This window comes from Odontomachus brunneus, unplaced genomic scaffold (assembly GCF_010583005.1).
Source record: "Odontomachus brunneus isolate Ranch 3 - 2012 unplaced genomic scaffold, Obru_v1 Obru_scaffold_060, whole genome shotgun sequence".
NCBI classification, from domain to species: domain Eukaryota; kingdom Metazoa; phylum Arthropoda; class Insecta; order Hymenoptera; family Formicidae; genus Odontomachus; species Odontomachus brunneus.
Window position 1 is genome coordinate 134,444 of NW_022639510.1, and position 25,259 is coordinate 159,702.

At 36.3% G+C, this 25,259-nt stretch overlaps 2 protein-coding genes across 4 annotated transcripts in view; one reads left to right on the forward strand and one right to left on the reverse strand.

The window, feature by feature from the left end:
• The first annotated feature begins 5,898 nt into the window (after nucleotides 1–5,898).
• The window catches only part of LOC116846129, a 31,683-nt gene continuing 12,322 nt past the window's right edge, over nucleotides 5,899–25,259 (forward strand). For all 3 annotated transcript variants that reach the window (XM_032819605.1, XM_032819607.1, XM_032819606.1), the window contains exon 1: nucleotides 5,899–6,101. The gene's annotated coding sequence lies outside the window, so the exon portion shown is untranslated. The remainder of the gene's footprint in view (nucleotides 6,102–25,259) is intronic.
• LOC116846130 (pickpocket protein 28-like) lies at nucleotides 11,168–23,512 on the reverse strand. Its single transcript, XM_032819609.1, has 12 exons — nucleotides 20,783–23,512; nucleotides 19,556–19,653; nucleotides 19,079–19,201; nucleotides 18,784–18,987; nucleotides 18,594–18,711; nucleotides 17,058–17,206; nucleotides 16,691–16,892; nucleotides 14,831–15,101; nucleotides 13,113–13,233; nucleotides 12,907–13,032; nucleotides 11,527–11,618; nucleotides 11,168–11,454 (listed from the first exon to the last, which is right to left on the reverse strand). Exons 1-12 carry the CDS (start codon nucleotides 21,092–21,094, stop codon nucleotides 11,267–11,269), a joined length of 2,004 nt encoding a protein of 667 aa, XP_032675500.1. The 5' UTR covers nucleotides 21,095–23,512; the 3' UTR covers nucleotides 11,168–11,266.

Here is a 25,259-nt window from a genome sequence, read left to right on the forward strand (position 1 = left end):
CTCTCTCTCTCTCTCTCTCTCTCTCTCTCTCTCTCTCTGTTTCTTTCAAGGGTCGAGGTTTCGGGGTGGTAGTGGTGATGGTAGTGATGGTGGTGGTTGTAGTTGGTAGTGGTGATCGCGAGAGCCGAAATTTTCATGTGTCCAGCACACGAAAGCTTGCAACTCGCTGCACTCCCAGGAAGTAATACCTCTGTGCGCAAGAAGTTCCCGCACTTATAAAGTTATGTGTCCGACCTGGTCGGCGCCGCGGAACTTCGGAAAGGCCTGTGGCGAGCCTGTGCGGCTCTTTTTCGCACGGAAGTCTACACGGAAAAAAGAAATGATACGGTGTTCACAAGCAGTATTTCGTTCTGAACAGCGTGGCTGCCTTTTCGTGTGATGGCGTGTATAATTGTCACGACTCGGCTACTTTTGTATCAACTAGACCAACGTGTGTAGCTGGGCATGATCTGGTTGTCAGAAATCGGTTGGTCACTTACAACAGACAGACACACTCCGATTGGAGCGACCAGATATCGTCACTAACTGTAATTCGGCGATTGCTCTGCAGTTGCAGTAACCACACGATCCGTTCCGTATGTTACTGTCGAGTCTGATTGACACTACTGGGTTTGTGTGTGGGCTAATCGTACTGCTATTTTTTCCGTGTACATTTCCGGGATTTCGATTTTGGTGCGACAACGACGACAAATCGAGCCAACCATCGGTCTCTCGCGCAATTGTCACGATATTTCGAAGGAGGAAGAGGAGGAAGGAGGTCATACACAGCGTGCGGATTCATTTGTAATCGGCTCTCTCCGGAGACGCCGACGTTTAACGACGATCGTAGCGATTTTTTATAATAAACCACGTTCCTAATAGATCGTTTCCGTCGCTAAACGATCTGTTCTTCGTCGCTTACGATTGTGCTGGTGGACGAGTGAGTGAGAAAGGCGACAGCCTTGGCGCGGGAGCGACCATGTGTGTAGGGATATATCGCTGCTTGTCGAGCGACGAAGTAACGAAATGGCCTCTCTCTCTCGTAATGTAAGGAGACTAAGGAGACCTGCTCTCCCCGGAAGAGAAAAGAAAAAAAAAACGGAACGAACGCGCGGTTCTCCCTAAGTTCGTCCGCGACGCGTTGCGGAGAGCGGCTCACAAGCCCCGAAAAGGATTCCGGGGCGACGCGAGTCGGTTTCTATCATTGTACAATATTCACCGTCGCGAGATATCCGCGTGTCCTCGCGAACGAAACGAAGGAAGGAAGGAGGGAAAGGAAAGGAAACGGGCCGTTAGTTTCGTCGGGACGTCATCGCGATCACCTGTCGCGCTATTGGTACCGTTATAGTTTTATGGGAATGCTGAATTCCACGTCTTCTTTTTAGCCCCTTTTACTCGGATCATTAAATTCGACTACTTTGTACCATATAAGACGACGATGTACGAAAGAGTGTATCTATAATGCGTTAATTTTTAATGCGTAAGTTGAACCGTCTTCTCTCATTGTCTCTCTCTCTCTCTTTTTATCTCTCTCTCTCTCTCTCTCTCTCTCTCTCTCTCTTTCTTTGTCTATATTTTTGTTATTTCCTCGATCCAGCCACCGCGAGTTTTCACACTGAGGAGAAATATTGGGAAATTTATTTGTGAGATACTTCTGTATAAGTAAACTATATCCCACCAATAAACTTCCAAATAATTTTTTTACTGGCAACATAATTCGCGTTGAGTTCTCTCGTTTCGATGGACATGCATAATTCCAAAATTTGAAAAGTGGGGTAAGATCCCGAGAACCGAATATCGGCACAATATATACTAAAAGAAACAACCCACATAGCAAAGGTATCCAAAATATATCATAGAGATATCCTAAAGATATATTTGGGATATGTAATATCTTCAAGATATCCTTATGATGTATTTGGGACATTCTTGCTGTGTGGGAAACTACTTGGAAATCCACTTGTGAGACATAAAAGTAGAAAGTTTATTCGCAGAAATGAACAAAAATGAACTTCATTTTGCAAAAATTAACATTATATCTCACAAATATATTTTTAAGCATTTTTCTCAGAGTGTCGAAATACATTTTTTTCGAGATATTAGAACCATCTGTCCGTTTTCGAAGAATTTCTGAACTAATGCAGCAAGTTAGAGTGGAACGAATATATTTTCTTTCACTCTAACTTATTGCACTAGTATACACTAATTTAGAACTAGTTTTTTTCGAAAAGGAACAAACCAAATGCCATTATCCCGAAAACTGAGTACGGGAACAACTCCTGAAAAACATTGAAAACCCAAAGTTGTCCCACAAAATAATATGACAAGTTTACAACTTCATGCTTTCAATATTTCTCGGGAGTTGTCACTGTATTCAGTTTTCGGGATAGTAAATTTGCTCGTTTTCGAAGAACTTGTAAGTCAGTGTGCAATAAGTCAGTGCAGAAGCCTTTAAAAATGAGTGAAGTTACAATGTCCGCTTATTTTCGAAGATTTCTGCGATAAATTGGAGTGAAGTAAGTATACTCTCTTTCACTTTGCAACTTATCGCACACTACTGTGTACCAATTCGGAATTTCTTCGGAAACGAACAGCTCCTATTCGAGACGTTGTCTCACTTGTTGAATTTCGCTATTTTTTTTGGGATTATACGTGTTCGCCCTTATTTCATTCTCTGTCAGCTGTTCCGTTCATCACGCACGCGAGTGGAATCCGGGACTCGGTGTGCGGACTCTTGATTATCCGCGGAGGAGTGTAACGACACAGAAACCAATGGGTGCAAGGAGTCGTCGAGGTCGTGACCATCCAACGACGAGCACTCCATATGCAATATGCGTCCGGAGGAATTTGCTCAAAAATTAAAACGGATGCGGACTCTCGAAGGGAGAGGGGGATAATTTGTCATTTTATCAATGTCGGACAAGTTTCATTCTCCAGCACTAACATCGAGTAATAATTACATAACTGTTATAGTTATAATTTCCTACTCAACGATGTAAATACAATATCTGTGTGTTGTGTAAAGCTAAAATCTACAATGTGCTCTTTGCTTCTTGTTTCTTTCTTCAACTGTTTTTGACTTACATCTTATGCTGTAAGCCAAAAAAAGATAGATAACAAGAAACAGAAAACAAAGAACACATTGTAGGTCAAGCTTAAAGCTTGATCTACAATATGCTCTTTGCGTTCTGTTTCTTGTCTTCTGTCTTTTTCTGGTTTAAAGCTTAAGGTTTGAGTCAGAAAGAGATAAGGAGAAAGAAGCAGGAAGCAAAGAGTATATTGTAGATCAGACTTAAGAATTAAGGTTTGAATTAGGAAGAAGAAAAAAAAATAGGAAGCAAAGACACATTGTAGATCAAGTTTAACAGTTACTACATTGTTGAGTGGGAAATTATAGCTAACAGTTATGCAACTTAAATTACTTTGTGTTCGCTGAGTCTCGTCCTTCGTGTGTGTCCCCGATTACGCGACTTCTCGTGGAAGCAGCGAGACAATTATCTTCTTTGTCTGTAAATATAATAATTAATTCCGTCGCGCGTATAATTCAAGAGTCCCCGCCGCGGGTCACACCGAGAGTGCATGAGCGGCCATCGCCGAGAAAACTTACTCGTGTGTAGATATATACGCCGTATTTTCTATGAGGAGGGCGGGCGGTCGGGAAGGGGAAGGGGCGGGATGGGCGATTTAAAACGAGGAAGTCGCGTAAGGTGAGAATGTCACGTTAGATTAGTCTGCTGTCAATATAACTAGAATGATAATTTTGAATGTAACGTGTATCATACTTGACTATCGCCTAGATAAACGAGCAACCGTACCGATTAAAAGGAAAAAAAAAACTAGCGCACGATTATATCAGACCTTAGGTATAAAATAATAAATGATGTCCGACGGACATTTTCATTTTTGAAGAACTCCTGGGTGAATTTTATTTTCGTCGTGTGTATGTGTGTGTGTGCGTGCGTTTGTGCGTGTGTGTGCGTGTGTATTTGCGCGTGTGTATGTGTGCGTGCTTGCCTGCGTGGGCGCGTGGAGTGCATGCGAGCCAAGAAAGAAACATAAATATGTTATTTTATACATTGATTATGGAAAGATAAAACTTTGTAGATTTCGAAAGGCCACACAATAACCGTTGTGCAAGCTTATCACTTCATTACCAGACCCGCCGTTCGAACTTGGGCGTACTGCGAGAAACATTCGCTCTCAGAAAGGTAGCTGGGATTTTGTTTGTGAGTTGAGGAACGTGTCCGTCCTGTCTAATGGGAAAATTCTCCTAACGGAAAGTAGATTTCACCATTGAGAAAATTGCTACGTTGCCCCAAAATTGCTACGTTTACAGATACGTTTTTAAACTCACAGATGAAGGCCTGATGACAATCTCTCTGAGAGCGATCCCCTTATAGAAAAGTATCACTGGTTGTGATAAATTGGCCAGTAATAAATAGTAATTTTATTACTCGTACGAGTAATAAAATTATTGAACGACAGTAATTATCACTGGCCAAATTATCACTTATCAGTATTAAATTTCTATAAGGGGAGTGTACGATCATGAATAATCGAGTTTTGGATTTCCTTAATTTTGCAGATTATTTGTATCAGAATATCGCGTAATACACCTAGAAACTTCTTCTTAATGCCATTATGTCCAAAGGACAATATTAGACGAAGTTTATGATTGCAATTTTCTTTTTATTTACAGTAATATATTTTGCGATGTACACAAGCAAGATGACCTCTGTTAATTTGAATTTTCTATCGAAAATTTAAAAGATAATTGCTATTTCTGAATGAGTCGATTTCTATTAAGATTACATTGTCCATATAGTTCTTACAAAAAAAAGTAACTAAAAATTAGAAATAAAATATTAGTAATTCTATTTTTCTTATAAAAACATGGTATATATATGTATAATACAATTGAATAACAATATATTTTTACTTTAACATCATATTTTTATGATTTATTTACTTTATGTTATGTTACTTTCAATTATTCAATTTTTATTTCTGAACCACTATGAAACTTTACACACAACCATTTTGAATATTTAAAGTATATGACTACAAAAATCAAGATTCCTGTAATTATTTTTTAATCATCTTTTTGTTTATGAAAAATAATATATATTTTCATAACAGCGCGACTCAAAATAATATGAAACTTTGCATATATTATTTTAAATATTTAAAGTACATAAATATATAAATAAAGATTCCTGTAATTATTTTTTAATTATTTTTTTTCTTTATTATAAAGACATATATTTTCATAATAGCCTTAAAATAGTCCTAAATAGCAGAATGGCGTCAAGTGACGTATTAATGTTAGAAACGTGTTATCCTATTTGCTGAGCTTATACTTCAGAAGAAACCCAGACAATACAAATCCTCCAAGGGACGTCTTGTAGACGTTTCTTGGAAAGTCTATGTTGTCTAGTAAATAACTTTTGATCCAAACCCTGAATTAATGTTAAATTGTTTGTGATCGCTTTTATAGAATGTAGATTAATCTCTAATATTTCCAAAACATTTTTATTATTTTTGAGACAGGGGGATACCTTAAATTAATTTCTGTTAATGTCGAGTCGATTTGTTTCGAAAGTTACGTTTTTCCTTTAATCATATCTGCAGCGTATTTCTCGCTGTGCAGCGCTGAATTCTTCCGAATATAACAATCCAGTCTTGAATTCCTTTGAAACAATATTACAATCTCCACGCGTTTAAGAGACTTATTACCTCGAATAGTACGCGTCGACTCTGCGTGCTACAGTCCGTCGATTTTTGTTTGTCCCAAAATCTCTCAGATTTTCTCCTCGAATCACTCGAATTTCTCCCAAGTCGATCAAAGCGCGCCAGCGCGTTTTGAAAGTCGCGCCGTACGGCCGGCGTGAGCGCAGTCGTTTGAGCGCGCGAGCGCCACGCCGCCGTGGCGGCAGCCGTCGTCAGCTGTCATGGCGTCGTTGCGAGTGTCGGCCCGTGTTTAGTTTCTGCTCCGGATCCAGCACGGTTTCGACTTCCGCGTCGCGATCTCCTGAAAGAATTCCCGACGCTGATCTCACCGCGATGTTCAACCGAGCGTCGTCCAACCATTGCTGAGAGTCGCACGTCGAGACGAGAGCAAGGTAACCGCGAAGCGTGACGAACAACGGGGCGAAGGTTCGCGAAAACGACGACGAGGAATCCCTCTCTAGCTTGCCCAATATATATGTATGCATGCGTGCATGTGCAATCGTGTGCTAACACAGACTTCCGACTTCTCCGCATTTTCGGGCGCGATGACAGTTGCAGCCGCGCTTACGACTCGGTCGGGAGGTCCGGCTTCTTCGTCGGCGAGAGCCTCGCGACTTCGTCAATCGAACGTGAGACCGGCGCAACGTCGTGATTCAATTCAAATGCCCGTAACATGGCTCAACACAATCACAGCCTCTGTGCTCACTCGTGACAATACAGAGATGACTGTTGTTTCGCCCATGCCTGAAGCTTCGGAAAACGAACACCGAGGTTACATCAGGTATCGACGTGACCGCGATCGCGTGCGCGCTGAGAAACGTGACACGTGCAACTTCGTAACGCGATTTCATGAAGAAAGGCGTTCATTCGACGGGACAGCGCGCGCGACGTATAGACACTTCCTTGTTGAGAACTGATATGCTATTTTCGCTGAACTGGGATCTTTCTCTCTGATAAACTTCCGAAAACCACCCACGCGCTATTGTCACCAGTTTTGGCTAAAATACTTCCACGCGATATCAAATGAATTTTCTCTCTTGAATTTTCTCTCTTGAATAAATCTTACGTGAATTTTCCAGAATAGGAAAGTTGAATGCCAAAAATGTCTAGTAATATTACGCTGTTAACATTACACTACTTTCCTCCAGATAAATGTACGCAGTCAAGGTGCGTTCGGGCAGCTCGCTATTAGCGCTATTTAGCGCTACCGTGTCATTCTGTCCTTGTTATATATGTAAAAAGTAATAAAGATAAAAGAACGTGGTAGCGTTGGTAGCATGCTCCCCGAACGCACCCTCTGTGATCGCATGTTTACGTTAAGGAGGTGCTGGAGTAGGAATGTGCGATATATCGCAGGCATTTCGATTTTCTTTTCTTAAATCGCAATGTAACATGCAACTGGATCTTTATCGTAAAATCGCGCCTGCAATCAAAAATCACTCATTATTTTAATTAAGTATCTGTGCAAATATCACGCGAAAATATATAATACTTTATACTATCTAATTCAAATACATTTAAATACATTAGAGATTTTAATAGAATTATGTCATTATAACAGCCTTAAAATGTTGCATTATTTCTTTTTATATATGATATTTATATATATTTTTATATATAGATAATATATAAGAGATTTCAGAAGATTATCAAAGATTGCTACACACTCAATATTGATTGTCATTAATATTTTAGTAAAAAAAGCTAATGAAAAAAGTAGTCTTATTGTTTTATGAAACAAATATTGTTAATAAATAATTATAATTAATTAAATGTGCAATAACATATTCTTATATATTGCATGTCTTAATAAGTCACTTTTAAAAACGTTTGAAAATTAATGATTCGAAAATAAATAAGTCTTCCATTTTGCCCCGCGTAGAAAGCATAATGAGATTATTAAGTGATATTTTTACGAAAACATCATTTAACTTTATCATGCTTTCATTTTTAATTATTGTTTTGCAGTAAAATTTATGGTTTCTTATAGTGGACATTTCAAAGAATATTTTGATGCAGTAGAAAGAGAGAGTTGATTTATTTATTTTTAATGTGTTTAATATTTATTTAAACATTACAGTTTCCATCATTCAAGCCTCAAGTTCCTTTATGATTAAAAATCGCATTTGATATACAAAATTGCGCGCAGTTTAAAATCATATTTGCGATATAAAATTATGATACACAATTATATATCGCGATACACAATTTCATATATCGCATACATTATAATTTCATATATCTCTATGCTGAAATCGATATCTTTATCAGCAAAACGCTAACTTTTCTGCGAAGTTTACGTTGTATTGGCTTTGCAAAATTACAAGTGCTCATACACGACAAAAATACATGCGAGATGAATCAAAACATTTTTCAATGTATGACAGAAACGATAAAAAAGTTAACATTTCAGGTGTAAATTAGTCTGTGAAACAATATCGGTTGAAGTAAATATTCGCCTGATGCGAAAAATCTCTGTAGCTTGTATTCATTAAATATGAAATATCCGATTTTCTTAAGTATTAAATTTGACAATCTATATCTCTGACATTTCACTTTGGTAGTTCTTTTTTTTTTAAGTATATCATTCTTTTAAACGCATGTTTTGATTTTTTATTATCTATCGTATTTTTTTACAGCAATTTGTTTAAAACCATGGATAAGTAAAACATTCGTGTTATTTTTGAATATGAATTCCGTCGTGGATCCAATGCAGCGCAGACAGCTTGAAACATCAACGAAGTATTTGGTGAAGGTATAGCGAGAGTATGGCTAATGAACTTATAGTATACCGATGGTTTGAGAAGTTCCGTTCTAGCGATTTTAATTTTGAGCCAACATAGTCACATGAGCCACATAGATGACCTGAAACCAAAGTGGATAATTATGAGCTAAAAGCTGTAGCAGAAGTGGATACATCTCAAACTACGTGTTAATCAACCAAAGTTTGACGTTACTATTCCATCAATATTGAATTATTTGAAACAAATCGGCAAGGTAAAGAAGCTAGATAGATGAGTTCCATTTGAATTAAACGAGCATCAAAAAAGAAATCATATTGAATTGCCTTTCTTTGCTATTACGGCATAAGGCGAACCATTTATACATCGTATTATTATGTGTGATGAAAAATAGATTTTTTTAACAATCGCAAGCGTTCTCTCGGCATAATGTTTGGGTAAAGATGAAATGCTGAATACAATTCAAATTCACCAAAAAAAAAGCTAATGGTGTCTATTTGGTGGTCCAACACTTATTTATCCAGCACAGGATTTATCTACTACAGCTTCATGAAACCTGGTCAATCGATTACAGCAGATGTCTATTGCAACCAATTAAACGAAATGATGAGGGAGAAGCTTGCGATTAAGCAGCCGAGATTGGTCAATAGACAGCTCAATCCGCTTGCAAGACAACGCTCAACCACATGTTACACAACACTGTTCAAACTACAGGAGCTAAGCTTGGAAACTCTGTCACCCATCATACTCCACCAGACCTTATACTAACTACTACTTCTTCCAGGCATTCAACCAATGCAAGGAAAAACATTCAATTCTCAACAAGCTATTCTCAAAAACACTTTTTGCAATTTCATCGCCACTTGGTCTCCAGGCTTCTTCGCTGCCGACATAAACAAGTTACCGTTAAGATGTCAAAACTGTGTCGATAGTTTAGACGCGTACTGTAATTAATTATACTGTTTCTTGTTTAAGATATAATAAACCAAACTTTTTATTCGAAATCGGACATTTTATATTTAATGACCTAATATACACTAAATGCGAGGAAAGAAGAGGACAAAGCGGTCAGACATTGTAATTAGGAATAAATGAAGTAATAAATAAGAGAAAGAATATTCAGAAGAATATTTTGAAAGTTTTATGTCAAAAAAGAGGGACATACTAGAAGGAAAAGAGGAGAAAGCAAGAATAGTAATAATGGCAAAAAGGAGGACAGTAGGGGAAAAGGAAATTGAAATATGAATGGGAAAGATAATGGAAAAGATAATGGAAAAGATAATTAATGAAAGGATGAACTGATGGACTAAAAAAAAGAATATTGGATGGCTTTGAAAATGAATTCAGAAAGGGTAAAGGAGTAACTCTTAGTGGAAATAGTACAGATATTAAAAATAGTTTTAAAGATAAAATTGTCCTGGCGGCGTTCTTGTATGTGTCCTTGGCGTATGATTATGTAAAAAGCGATATATTAGTAGAGAAGCTAGCAAAGGAAAATTGTCCAATAAGGATTATAAAGTATATAACTTTATACTGGATAGGATGGAGAAGAGTTAAATTTATAATAAGAGAAGAGGAAGAAGAAAAAAGAATAGTTTACTAAGGATTACTACAAGGAACAATATTAAGTCCGTTACTATATGCAGTATATACACAAAGGATTTAATGACAAATAAGAAAGAAGAAATATAAGTATTGCAATTTGCAGACGATATAGTAAAGATATAATAAAGAAAATCAAGATAAGAAGTGATGTAAGAGGATTTAGTACTATGATGAATAGAATTACAACTACTCATAATTTGAACAAATCCTTGGGAAGGAAAGAAATAATTGATACAGAAAAATGTGACTGTGACGCAGAAAGAGAATATATAAATTGTATTGTATAATTGGAGAAAATATGAGGAAGAAAGAGAATTCATGTTTAGGAAAATAGAAGGAAAAGGAAAAAGAATCATTTTGCATATAGAAAAAAATTATACACAAAAGAAAGTGGGAAATATTATTTATTATATTTCAGTTCTTAAAGAAAATAAACATACAGATTTAAAAATGAATTAATAAGCAGGATCAAAACGCTTATAGGAAAAGGAAAAAAGAGGACAGCGTATCAAATAATCGCAAATATCCTCGGAAAAGGCTGAAAACATGGTGATATGCCTTCATGGTGATTTAATTACCAAACAAGAAGAAACTTTGTCAAAGAAAAAGCTTAATAATAAACAAACTACAAATTTTTATTTTAATTTAATATTTTCGATTGAAATGCTAAACTTGCTAGAATACAGAATGTATTCTAAATAAATTTAATAGTTATGATAGCTTTATTATTAATATAATAATATGAATTAATATAAATCTGCAATAAACTTACGGATATATAAACTTATGGAATATTTGAGACAAGTAACATTTATTTAAATGCAGTATGCATTTTTCTATATGTACCGAGAGAATAATTGTGGAGTTTATCCCCAATAATTGTGGACAATACTCAAATATGGCACAAAATATCCTGAGATCGTCGTGGATGTGCTTATGCCAAACATTTTCTGGATAGTTTTTGGATATCTTGCGCTGTTGGGATAATTAAGCCGTTTCCTCGAAATCGCGAAAACAACACGCACAGCTTCCTCGGAGAAATGCTTTTAGGGTCCAGAAACAAAGAAATAGTCACTCGTTTTCACTTAATTATAATTTATTCATAAAGCACTATATTATAAAGCACTACACGATGTATGCGTATATGTTTTCCGATAATCGTACGCTTATGAGCAGCTATTTACATCGCATTTATACCTCAAGAGACGAACTCAGTTCGCGAACGGGTAAATCATCTTCTTCCTGTGATCTAACGGGTGTGTTTGAAGCGCGGTGGGCTTCGACGACGCCCGTTGGCGGTACAGGCGACACCACAGTCGCATAGTCGCGAAATATACGATCTCCATAAACGACAGGAAGCTGAAGCCCAAGAAGAGACCCAGCAAGCCACCCGTGCTCGCTACGGTAAATCAACGCGATCATGCAACATTGTTCGGCAACAATAATCGCTGCAGTGCGATCGACTACTTACACAGAAATTCGGTGAATCCAAAGAGTTCAGTTTTCACGTATTTGGTGAACTGAGAATCCACGAAGAATATGTGGATCATCGCCATGTTCTTCCTATATTCGGAAATTGCCGAAGATAAACGAGAAGGTGTAAGTTAAGGTCAAAAGACAAAAGTGATGAGCCGAGTTTAAGGTCGCCCATAAGCCTTCCGATTGGCTATGAACCACCTTTAGAGACGCTTTTAGCAATAAAAGAGAGCTCAGATATGGGTTTAAATATCCAATTCGTAATAAAAGTGTCACGATAAGCTATCCGCAAGAGATTGATTCCAATCTTAAAAATTTAATACATTTTTTGAAAGGAGATTTTAGTATATATTTTAGTATATACATTTCTATCCGTTTCTACACAGAAAGATATAGTCTTATTCTTAGAGGATATCCTTTTATACATACGTGGGCTCAAGAGATTTCTTCTAAAAACGAGAGGGAAATATTGTAAGCACGATATTTATAAAGTTAGGAAAATTTAGTTTTTATCTGCAGTATAAATTTTGTTCTTAATAGAAATTTCTTCTAGTAAGAAGGTATTTTTGTTCAAGTAAATATGTTTTTCTTAATTAAAAAGGAAAAAAGTTAGAATAATATCTAGTAGATTTCTGATTTATAGATTATTTCAATATAGAAGAAAAATACTTTTTCGGTAAAAATTTTCGTTTAGAATATGGGAAATAGCTTCTTACAACTGTAGTTCTTTTTTTGAGTGTTAGAACATTTTCCTTTTGATTTTGGAGAAATTCTCTTGAACCCACGTATAAGAAATCGCTAATAATAAGATTATATCTTTTTGAATATGGACGATTTTCTTTGTCGAGAAAATTCTCAAGGAATGTCCAAATTGACTATAGATTTCTGATAATCAACATTAAATAAATTTACAGATCCAAGTCTCAATATGGGATAAAAACAGTGTGGGATATTAACCAATAAAAATTTGTTTGACTAAAATAATTGGCAAATCAATGATCCAAATTAATCCATCGCCATATGTAAAATCATAATTCCATCGATTGGTATAATTAATCATTCATCGAATTGTGATGTAATTGATCATATACTGATTAACAATTAATTTCATCGATCACGATTAAATGATTCGTGTGTCACTTACATGTGTCACTTGATTGTTCAATTTTAACGATTGATTTGCCGATTATTTTAGTCAATGAAAATTTTCATTGACTGCCCGAGCTGTGTAAAAGTCCGCGATAATAATCATTAATTCACTCCGGGACACCTTGTATATCGCGCGGGATGTGAAACCTGTTGCACTCTTTTATTCGCGTCAACGAATTATTCAGTGTGGTGCGCGTTCCTCGCGCGTTAAGTAAAACTTAATTACGTGAAATAATTCGCGTTCTTCTTTATGTACGATTTTTCGTTGCCGACAATCGACATCAATTTGCTCTGCGAAAGCTCCGCTTTGTAATTGATCTCGAAACAAGCCGGCCAGCAGTTGCAGCTCGGTCTACGACAGATGAAAGCTCGAATTATGCTTCCCCCTTTATTTCCGGGAATGGGAAAGAAATTTCAGGGCTGTGAACTCACGTCTCCGTGACGTTTAACGAATTAGCCGTGTCCTCGTCGTAGAGCTTCGTCTCCATGGCTCGCCTCGCATTCACAGCGCATTGCTCGTCCTTTTTACCGCAAATCTGAGTGTTCGACGATTCTGCAAGGCAACATTACCATTGGAGAGCGAACGGTTGTAACGTATCGACATGATCAGAAACTCTCGATGATGGACTTTCCTAAATTTCTCTGAATTTATTGAAGCGCAATCGCGCTCAAAATGAGTGAAAAATGGCTATATTTTCATCCGCAGCAACAATGAAAATACTACCACTCGAAATCGCAAGAATGAATGTTTCACTTGAGCTTAAAATATTCTCTAAATTTCTTGGAGTGAAGTTTCATTCTAAACAAGTGGATCTTCACTCCAAGCGATAGTTAAAATACTCTAAATGGAATGACATCTCATTTTTCATAAGAGTAAATATTTTACTCCAACTAGAGTGAAAACTAGATTTCACTCCAAGTAGAGTGAATTTTTATAATTAGGTAAAAAGGAAGATCTTTAGTTCTATCCTGTTTGCGTCTGAATTATTGCATAGTCTTTTTAATGGTACTATTTAGTTAATTCCATTTATAATAAGCTTGGAAAAATTTGCTGATTATAATGAGATTTGAGAACCTGAGATCTCTGGCTCTTGAGTCCTACTTCGTACCTGCTGAGCCACTGCTATTAACTGATTGGAATGACTGTTATAATGATACATGAATTGTTTCCAAATCATTCACTCTATCACGAGTTAAAAATTCATTCCATACGAGTGAAAAGTCACTCTAATTCGAGTGACGGTCGTCATTCCATTTGTCAAGCGAAAATTTACTCCACGATATAGAGTGAAGGAATTCATTGTATAAGAATGAGAAGTCTCTCTAATTCGAATGTCTCGGCTGTTACTCCATCTTTCGAGTAAGATTTTCATCCCAAGAAATTTAGAAAGTAGATTCTGACTTCATATGTGTGTGTATGTGACCGAATATCCAGGCGATTAGAGTGAATGTGTGACGGTGGAGCACACCAATTTCTTCAATTTCGAGTGAAGATTTAAAGTGAAGAATTTATTCTGTATGAGTGAAAAATCACTCCAATTTGAGGTAACTCGTTGGTCACTCTATTTCTCGAGCGAAATTTCTCTCTAAAAAATTTATAGTATTACACCATTTATAGAGTTTAATAGTAAAAATCATAAATTATATCGAGAAGAAAGTATTTAAATCGTATTGAGGATACATTGTATAAATATAGTCGGTTGCAAATCGATTTGCACACTTTTTATTGGATGAAGTTGCAACGCAAAGTGTCGTCAGAATTGAAAGCCACTGCTGACGTGTATGCGCAATATAATCGATTATAAATACATAAAAGTTACTTCTCAAAGCAATGTGCTTTTATATGTTATAGATGAATTCTCTTCTTTTTAAATTTCACAAATGTCGCACTCTGCATTGTCACAATTGATTACGCATACACGTCAATAATGACTTTCAACTTTGACCAAACTTGAGGCGCTGCAACTTCATTCGACAAACAGTATACAAATGTCGGTTTACAAGTGACTATACATTAATCACGATACGAGAGTAGCCGGGTAACTTTCACAATAATCAGATATTCAAGTACGAATGTTGACAGCACTATTCGCGTGCAACAAAACTTCACTGGCTCCTTCAACGAAATGAAGTCTACCAATTGCAATTACTTGGCATATAGTACTGGACACAGGAGCAGATCTTTTGCGTGAAGTTCGCCTCGCATTCCAAAAGGCAGTTCCTCTGCGTGTAAGTCCGATAATAACGCAGCTTCCTCTCGGTCGTGAAGAAGCACTTTCGCTTCGTCTTCGGTATGGAGATGATACTTTTCTTGGCCGTTGATATCCGCGGTTTCACGATCACGCGGGTTTCTTCGCCCGGCATGATTGAGAAAGAGAAGTCGGCGATCTTCGGTGTCTCCACGGGATTGTGAAGCAGCATCTGTAAGATCGTCGACATGTCTTTTCAGCATCGTCATGCTCCGTCGAGCTTCGCGAAAAGCGAAGCGAACTGGTCGCACTTTATCCTTAAGGGGATACCAAAGTGGATGATGAAAAAAATGCCGATAACGCGGATCATTAAAACGCCATGTCAGATAAATACTAATACAATCATGCTATCGTTTACATATTTCTTACACATATACATAGATCTTATATGAATATATGCTGTTTTGATTCGCTATCGTCAATTAAACAACCTTTAATCAAAAAATCCCGTACATTTCTTACGGAAAAGTAACCCCAGACACAAACTACTCTGTTCTGAAATATATTATAGTTTTTATAATTCTGAACAAATTGTCACAAACACGTAAAATCAAAGGCTGAAGAAATATGGAGCTCCGAAGTCATAGAATCTGAATGTCTTTCAGATAATCTGATGTCTTTTATATGTAATGGATACATATGTGCGTATATTCGTGAATGTTGAAAATGTTTGGAAAATTAATACAAAATTTCGAGTGAAAAAACGCGCGCGCGCGTGAGTGTATATATATGATAATTAAATAAAAAAGTAATTAATTACTCGCAGGCCTGTTCTTCATATTTTGACGGTCGCATTTGTTTTGGAAAATTTTTCTGAAGGCCGTGAAATTTTTTCAAATTTGTAAGAAGTAACTATCATCGACGTGTTTCGCGACAACTCGTTCAATCTAAAGAAGTAAACATTCTTCATATGTAAATTTTACATCGAGCTATATATAGCTTCTACAAAAACAAGATTAGTCACGAGTAATTTTCTTATCTGGAGTAATAATCATGCGCTTCTACCCGAATAGAGAAGACTAGAATTATATGGCCTCAGGAATTGCTCATGTGCTTTTTTTAATACTTATTTTGAGAGAAGGTGCAAAATCGCGAAATGGTCCTCTTAGAATATAAATACTTTTCTCTGAGTTTCATTAAAATTGGAATAATATTACAGCTATAGAAAAAATTGACTTGTAATAGCAAAGTAAATTTTCGAGTTTCTCGAAATTTTATATTAATATTCTCCATTACGACTGAATAAAATTAAGCAATGTGTTACTAGCTAGAATGGAATTCTTTGTAATGCATGACATACTGTTTCTGGTAATAAATACAATTTTTATTCATAAGATGATTGAAATGGAGCATACGGGCGGACGAGGTAAAGTTGGCCCATAATTGAAGGTCGATAGGAGACTTCTCCCGGAGATTCTGCAACTACTAATCACAATACATATTTTATATGTAGTCTTCTTTACTCTGCGCTACTGGACAACTGAATCCGGTATCAGGGCAAGATGGCTCTGTTGCTGTATGTTCGTATTTTGGTTATTATGAAAAATATACAATTAACAGGCGGGCATTAATACATAGAAGAAGGTTATCTCTATCATCCAGTCAGTCGTAACAATTAGAGAGGTTGTAACTTCGAAATTCTAAAATACAGGGCATCTAGCTCCGGTCTCTCTTAATATCCAGGTGCTCGAGTATAGAAACTATCCGACTTGCATTGTCAGCACTAGAAGAGAGGGATCTCCGTGGCGGGAGATGGCGTACCTTGAAGCCCGCGCTGGCGGTACTCGAGCAGAAATATTCATCCGTGTCCACGTCGAGAGCCAACGACAGGCCGTAATATTTCCCGGCGCCATACGGTCTCCATGGAATAACATCCACCGAACCGCTGCTGTTGTATCCGTTCTCGGCGTTCCAGTCGACGCCGGGCGACATGTACGTTATGTTCAGGGCGGGCCAGTCGCGTCTGAAGTGCAAATTCAGCGTAAAACCAAACCATCGACCAATTCGAATTGTCGATTTAAATTTCGCGAGCTAGAATTCCAGTCGCGCGACCAGTATCTCCATTGTCGTGATGTCGAACGATCAAAACGAAACGCTACCCTAACCGGATAATTTTATTTTCACTCACGCTTTGTGAAAGAGGAACTCCCTCTGCACCCCGTTGAAATTGCAACAGATACCCTCGTCGGTCATGGTAGGGTTGAAGATATCCTTGCAATCTATTCGCATATTGTGCCACTTGCAAAAGTACAACATGTCCGTGCATGGCTGAGATATCTGAAACAGAAAAGAGAAAAGAAGATGAAAAGAAATAGGAGGAGAAGAAATAAAAACGGAAAATGAAAGAAGGAGATAATGAGGGAGCTAAGATACCAAATTATTTCAATTCGTCGAATTTAGTCGAAGAAGGTAATTTTACTCTATATATCCGAAAAAATATGATCTTATCCTTAGTAGAATCATCATATATATGTGGTCTTAAGAATATTCTTCTAAAGCCAAAAGGAAAATATTCTACATCGTGAGAAAAGTATCTAGGAGATAAAAAAATATTTATTCGGCAAGCACTAATAACATATTTACTTGTACTACACATAAAAAAAACTATGAAATAAAACTAATATACTCAAATTAACGATCATTGTTTCGTATATAAACAATGACATATAATTTTGTTAAAATTTTAAAGTCTTGAATTTCGATAGTGTTATTATTTGAATATTATAATACTCTAATAAGAAGTATAATATGATTATTTCGATGATAATAATATCTTTTAACATTAAAAAAAACATTTTTTTAATGTATTTTTATATATTTTTTTTTGAAAATATCTTTACATTTTTGACATAGTAATTTTTAAATGAGAGATTACATAACGTTGAAATGAAGATAAATTACTCTTACATGAATATAATTTATATGATTCAACACAGAGAAAAATGTATTCCTATTATTTAAAAAAAATCGTTTTCCTGAATAAAAAGCACAAAATATTGGTTTGAGAATGTTTTTTTTAATGTTAGAAGATATTATTATCATCAAAATAATCATATTATACTTCTTATTAAAGTATTATAATATTCAAATAATAACACTATCGAAATTCAAGACTTTAAAATTTTAACAAAATTATATGTCATTGTTTATATACGAAACAATGATCGTTAATTTGAGTATATTAGTTTTAAATAGAGATTATATTTTTTTCTATGTAATATGAAATATTTTTCAGATAAGAAAAGATATATTTTCTTAAAATCTGTTTACAAAAGCAATTGTTTATTCTATTTAAATAAAAGAATTTAGATTTAAGTAAATATATTATCAGGAATATAAATGTTTTTTTATTTTGTAGATATCTTTTCTTTTACTGTAACTATATTGTTCCTCTTCTTAGACAAGGGATGCTCCTTCGATAAAAATGCTCGTTTTGGAAATGAGGATTACAACAAATAATATTTTGCAACTAGAGTTATTTTTTTTCTTTTTGGGTGTTAAAATATTCTCTTTTTGTGGTTTTAGAAGAATATTTTTGAGGCCACAACATCAGATCTCGCTAAGAATGATATATTTCTTTGGGTGTACAGTCGAGTAAAATCTGCGTAGTCACCTCAATTAACTTTGATACACACAAACATACTTAATCTACTGTACAACGTACATTAATCATAAATTGCAGCATCGTGTCGAAGTCTATTAGATCGTGCTCTTCGTAAAAAGTTGTGTTGCTTTCCGCATCGCAGATATCGGACAGCATTAATTTCTTTGTCATGTCGGACCTGCGAAAGAAATCGCAGCAGGAAAAATCACTCGTTTCGTAGACACACGACGGTGATAAATGTACACTCTACCCTTCTTCGATCCGTTTCGCCTCCGTCTTCTTGGCGTGGTTCATGTTGCATATCGTTACGGCGGGAAACGGAATTTCGTCGAGGGCTACCGGCTCGGGACTCAGAGAAATAATTATCGGCGCCCCGTTCCACCTCTGATAGAGATAAACGATGTAGTATACCGCTATTATCAGGGCGGTGGTGAAGGAGACTGCCCAGAATATTCTACGAAAATATACGTCGCGCATTTGATTTTTGATCGGGAGAGAAACGCATCTCACAATGCGTATCGTACGTATTTTTGTGCGAGCTTTACCTCTCGACGGCTGACAATCCCGTATCGCCGACGTAACGCAAGCCGTGAAGGGTGCTGTTCGCGCAATACTGTCTAGCAAGCTCGGCCAGCTCGGAGCACGCTGGATGCTTCCTCTTCTTCGACCTAATTAGGCAAAGAGACACGTTATTCTCTTTCTCCTTTTCTCTCGTTTATTTTTGTCTTTAATATTTTATTTTGCTACATTCTAAATTTCTTGGAGTGAGACTTCACTCCAAAGTAGTGAAAATTGCGCCAGTCGAAGTTAGAGCGAGAACTTCACTCCAAACGAGTGAAAAAATTGCTCACTTGGAATGAGTTCTCACTCGTTTGGAGTGAGTTTTCACTCATTTGGAGTGAAACTCACTCTCGCTCTAATTTCGACTGGCGCAATTTTCACTACCTTGGAGTGAAGTCTCACTCTAAGAAATTTAGAGTGTATATTATTATTTTCTCTCACAAGGACGGACGTGCGCTCACCGTCCGACTTTGTCGTTCTCTTCTTTGTCGCTGTGCTTGTTCGCGACAGACTCCTTCTTCGTAACGAAGTTGTTGTTGTATCTCCATCTCAAGGCATCCTGCGACCGGTACAAATCTTGAGCTCGAAAACACGTCAAATTAACGAAGTAACAAAGGACTGTGTATACACACAGAAGAATATCATTCTATTGCTAAGAAAAGCGATTACTCGCTCCCCTTCCTCCTCTTAAATAATGACTATCTTCAATAAAGAATATTTTCTTGGCGATAATCTTAAAATATACTCCTAAATATATTTATAATATACTCATGTTTAGAAAAGCTCATTATCATGTGCTCAAAAGAAGAATTTATCTTCTTTACAAAAATATTATACAACTTTATCGAAGGAAAAGTTAATTTGACTCTATTCAAGCAATTCAAATTTCTATTTTAATTTAATATATTATTTTATTTAAATGCTGAACTTACCAGCATTCAGAATTTATTCACAATAAATAAAACAGAACAAAACGCGCTGTACTCAAATATTATTTGTTTCAAGTATTTCATAAGTTTATATATCTGCTAATCTCTATCATAAGAATTCATCATCATCGTCAAATTTATATAAATTTGTACATTCAAGATTTAGAGGATAAATTTATATCATTCAGAATTTATTCGAAATAAATTCTTAATTCTAAATTTGAATCTAAATTTGAAGTTTATCTGCAAAAATTTATCACAAAAATTCATCAAATGTAATATCATTCAAAGTAAATTTGTAGATTCAAGATTTAAAGGATAAATTTACGGTAAGTTCAGAACTTATTTGAAATACGTAAATTCTTAATTTCCTAAATCAGAATTTAAATCCGAAGTTTATATATCCGCAAATTTCTCTATTATGAGAATTTATTATAAGCATCAAATTTATTCAACATAAATTTTTAGATTCAGGATTTAGGATAGATTTGGGATTCAGAATTTTCACACAAAAAATTGTTAGACTTCATCTATTTATTTGAATTTACTTAATTTATTTGAATACGTTCTGAATCCTCTATATCTATCCTCAGTCGTAAATCTAAAAATTGATTTTGAATAAATTCGATTCTCATGATGTATGAACTTTTATAATAGATTACGTAAACTTATGAAATACTTCGAACAACTAGCGTTTACTTGTAAAGCAGCATGTATGTTCCTGTACGTTGCATCTTCGCTTTCCACTTGTAATCTTACCTTTGAGTAATCGTGTGACATGAATCCCTCCAGTCGTTGGGGCGGCCTGTAGGGATTCTGCAGGTGCACCGTGTTGAAGGAATTATTGGCCTTCGTGTAATTGGATGGCGCTTGATCGACAGTGTTATAGTAACTGTCGTTCGCGTTATCCACAGGGTCGCGTTTACGAATTCGTATCGGCATTTCGTCCACCGCGTTGGAATTTTTCAGACGCGCGAAATCGTGTGTTCTGATGTGTGGCAAAATTCGCGCATCGTCCCACGGGTTGAAGTTTGGCTTCGTGTTCTCCAGATTCGTATGTAGATCCTCCATCTCACAATCACGCTCTCTCCCTCTTCCAATCCATCGTGTATCTTATTCTTTCTTTATTTTTTTTCTATTTTATTTTTATTTTATTTTATTTCTTGCCAAAGAATTGGTAAAATTTAGAACGGAGAATTTACAATCAATCCTCAATCGCGCTTATGTTCGGAAGTAATTTCGAGAGAATGCAAATTGCTGACATTCGCGTTTCTGTCTTTCCCTCTCAACGCACCAGCCGACCGTCTTTCATCGCGTCACAGGAAGCGTTACAAAGCATTCTCCTTGTTGTCGCTGGCTCATGACTGTTCTTAATACTACAAGAATCCTACAAGAATCCTTAAGAATCGCCGTTTGGGAAAAAAAGAAGGAATACAGACAACAGCGTCGCGTGATCGCGAAAGCCTATCGTTGCCTTGTCGCGAGCCCTTGTCTCAAACTACCCCGAAGACCGCTGACGATTGACTGAAGTGTTAACGATAACGGCGGAGTCACCCTTCTATAACTTCGGCGATACGACGTCCTTAGGCTCGTGTGCGTGCGTGTGCGCACCCGTGATCTCGCCGATAAATGGACATTATTGTGCCAATGTTTTCTCACACTAACGAGACGTCCTATGCACGATCGCGAACGAAGCGACTGACGCAAACCGCGAAGGGGCTCTCCTCCCCGGCGCTGTTTTCTTTTTTCAAGTCGTGTTTGCCTGAGCATCGATTTGAATTTTAACGATAGATACCTTGACGACGTGACTCTCTAAGTTGATGCATTTTCCCAGGAAGAACTTCTCGAACGAGACTCCTGCTGCTAACTATTACTATTACTGCTACGAGTAGTAACAGTTTCGAGCTTCAATTCCGATATTAATTCGCGGAAATATCGTAACGTAAAGCGATGTAGTTCTCGAAGGATTGCGTTTCTCGCTCCAGTTACGTTTCAATAATGACCCACTAGGTTTAATGTCCCGCTCAAAGGCTCTTATTGACGTGGGAAAAGACTAACAAACATCACGTGACGGCATAATTACATTCGGCACAAAATGACAGGAAACCGTATGTACGATCGCATGTACTTATCTTCGGCGAATATCTGTCGTTCCACTTCGCTCTATAAAGAATATTCTGTTGAAAAGGGGAGAAAAATGAGACACGAAAGTGACACTTTCGACGCCGATAGGTCTGACGCATCGCCGTCAGTGTGCGCGCTTTTGGGCGACAATCCGACAGGCCGCTGAAAAATTGCACTTCGAATTGGCGTTAGGGTTTCCGCAGCGCAATACAGCGTAAGTCAAATAAATGTAACGTACACGGGGTGTTTAACGTATATATGTATGTGTGGATTAGGTCAAACGAGAAATTCCTCTATTATTTTGCAAACAATCAGTCCAGTTTGACCCAGATTTACGCATAATTAATTGCTTTTTTAATGAATTATATCGTTTAATTGACGATTAATATGAGCCAATTCAATTGGAGGCTGTTTAATTGACAATTGACCAACAGATTCAATCAAAGGCCGTCCAATAAACTTCAACGAATTCAATTAAAGACCGTTTAATTGACGATCGATGTAAACAAAGGAAATTGAAGATCGTTTAATTAATAATTAGAAAATTTAATTGAAGGTCGATTAAATGAATTTAGCACGATTGAACTTAGCAAGTTTAATTAAAGATCGTTTAATTGGCAATTGATATAAGTAAATGATGCAATCGAAGATTGTTTGATGACGATTAATATAGCCAGTGCCATCAATATTGCGATTCTTTTTCTTGAATCGCAATGCGGTTCAATACGCAATTGGACCTTTGTTGCAAAACCACACTTACGATTCAAAATCGCGTCTGCAATTTAAAATCACTTGTCATTTTAGTTAAGTCTCTATGTAAATTTCGCGCGACAATCTATGATACTTTATATTATCTAATCCAAACTTATATATTTACAAGTGTAATGGAATTATGCCATTACAATAGTCTTAAAATGTTAAGTTACATTATTTCTTTTTATATTAATATTTTAGTAAAAAATGAAGAAAATAGTTATTGTTTTATGAGAAAAATGTTGTCTATAAATAATTATAATTTATTAACCCTTATAATGCCGAACAACGATATATTGTTGTTAGCAACACTTGCGAAAAGTGCCAACGACAATATATCGTTGCGCATACGATGCTGTCGGACTATCCGCGAGAGAACTCTGTTTCAAAACTAATTTTATAAGACGTTATAAATTTGAATTTGTCTTCAGAAATGGTATTTTACGCTTAGGTACATTTTTTCAGTCGGTACTAAAAGGATTAAACATGCAATAACATATTTTTATATATTGAATGTCTTATAAATAATAATATAATAAATCACTTTAAAAATTAATGATTTAAAAATGAGTGATTCGGAAATAAACAAATTTTGTTTAAAAATGTCTCTTATTTCGCCCCATCTAAAAAGCATAATGATGTTAAATGTTTTTAAGAAAACATCATTTAATTTCATTATGCTTTCATTTGTAACTAATCTTTCATAGTAAAACTTATGTTTTTTTATAGTAGATATCTCAAAGAATATTTTAATGTAGTACGAAGAAAAAGTGTATTTATTTTTAATATTTTTTATTGCATATTTATTTTTAATATGCTTGACATTTTTGTTTGTTAAATATTACGGTTTCCATCATGCCCCAGGTTATTTTATATGATTAAAAATCACATTTGCGATACAAAATTACGCGCGATTTAAAAACATATTTGCGACACAAAATTGTGATCACATTTATTGTAATTCTTAAAAGGATTGCATCGCAATACACAATTTCATAAATCGCACATCCCTATTTTCGAGGCGAGTCCTCGTGCTTGCCTATTATCAGCATCTCCCGCGATACCAGGAGGCTTCAGCTATGATTACCCATAAGACCAATTGTAACCTTGAATAATTCAACGTTCGATTAAATTCACTTATATCAATTCTCAATTTAATGGTCTTTAACTCAATTTGCTAAGTTGCATCGTGGATTAAACATTTCTTAATTAAATTTGCAAAGTTCATTTGTTAATTGAATTTTTTTTAACTCCTTTTGCTCATATGAATTTTTAATTGACCGTCTCTAATGGAATTCTTTGAAACCAATCCTCAATAAAACGTTCTTCAGTTGATTTCGCTTGAGACGTCAATTAATTGAGACTAATCGTCAATTAGTCGAATTGAAACATATTTGTTCGAATCAATTATTAAATTGAAGAAAATTTAATTGACATTTGCACAACTCTGGTTTAACGTAATGTACAAGCACACGATGCAAATCATACTCACCGTCATATCTTGTACAGTATCCCGCACGATCATTCGCCAATCTTCTTTAATTAGTAATTGCGAATAATACGCAGTTGTTCGCAAAATAATAGAGGACTTTTCTATTGAGTTTGACCTAATCTACACGTCCTATATGTTTAGAGAGTTATATATAGCTTGTGTGCGAGTGTACACTCACACACAAACAGCACAGACGAGTACGTTTTTATATTTGCGCAATGAAAACTCATTGCGACACACATCAAATACAGACATTACACGGCTATGCGGTTCCGACGCCTATTTGATCAGAAACAATGCGGTTTATCGAGCGCGAATCGCCCCTGTGACTGATCACGCGAGAGCACCTGTTTCTCCATAATCGGTGGTTCGCTCGAAGAAAAAAAATAGGAGGGAAAAGGGAGAGAACGAGCCGAACGATGCAGAAGTGCAAATGCGACTCGTCGCGTATCGTAATAGCACCCCCCTCCGTATTATTTTTTACAAAATTACCCGCGCAAAAGTAAGTAACACACGCGGATAATTTATTATTATTATTATCGCCGGTCACACATCGTGCCGATCGATCGTGGAGCGCGTGTATCACTGATGCAAAGCAGGTAGATCGATCTCGGGTAGTCGGGTGAAAGAGTATACGTCGCACTATTAATGGCTGTTTTGATCGCGATGTGCCACGCGGGGCGAAGCGCTCTTTTAACTCAACGTGCGATTGCTATCCTTAAGTAAAGATGACGTTAGTTAATAAAAGCGTCTCGTGAATAAGCATGCTTTACGTCTCTCTTTCTCTCTCTCGCTCTCTCCCTCCTCCTCTCTCTCTCTCTCTCTCTCTCTCTCTCTCTCTCTCTCTCTCTCTCTCTCTCTCTCTCT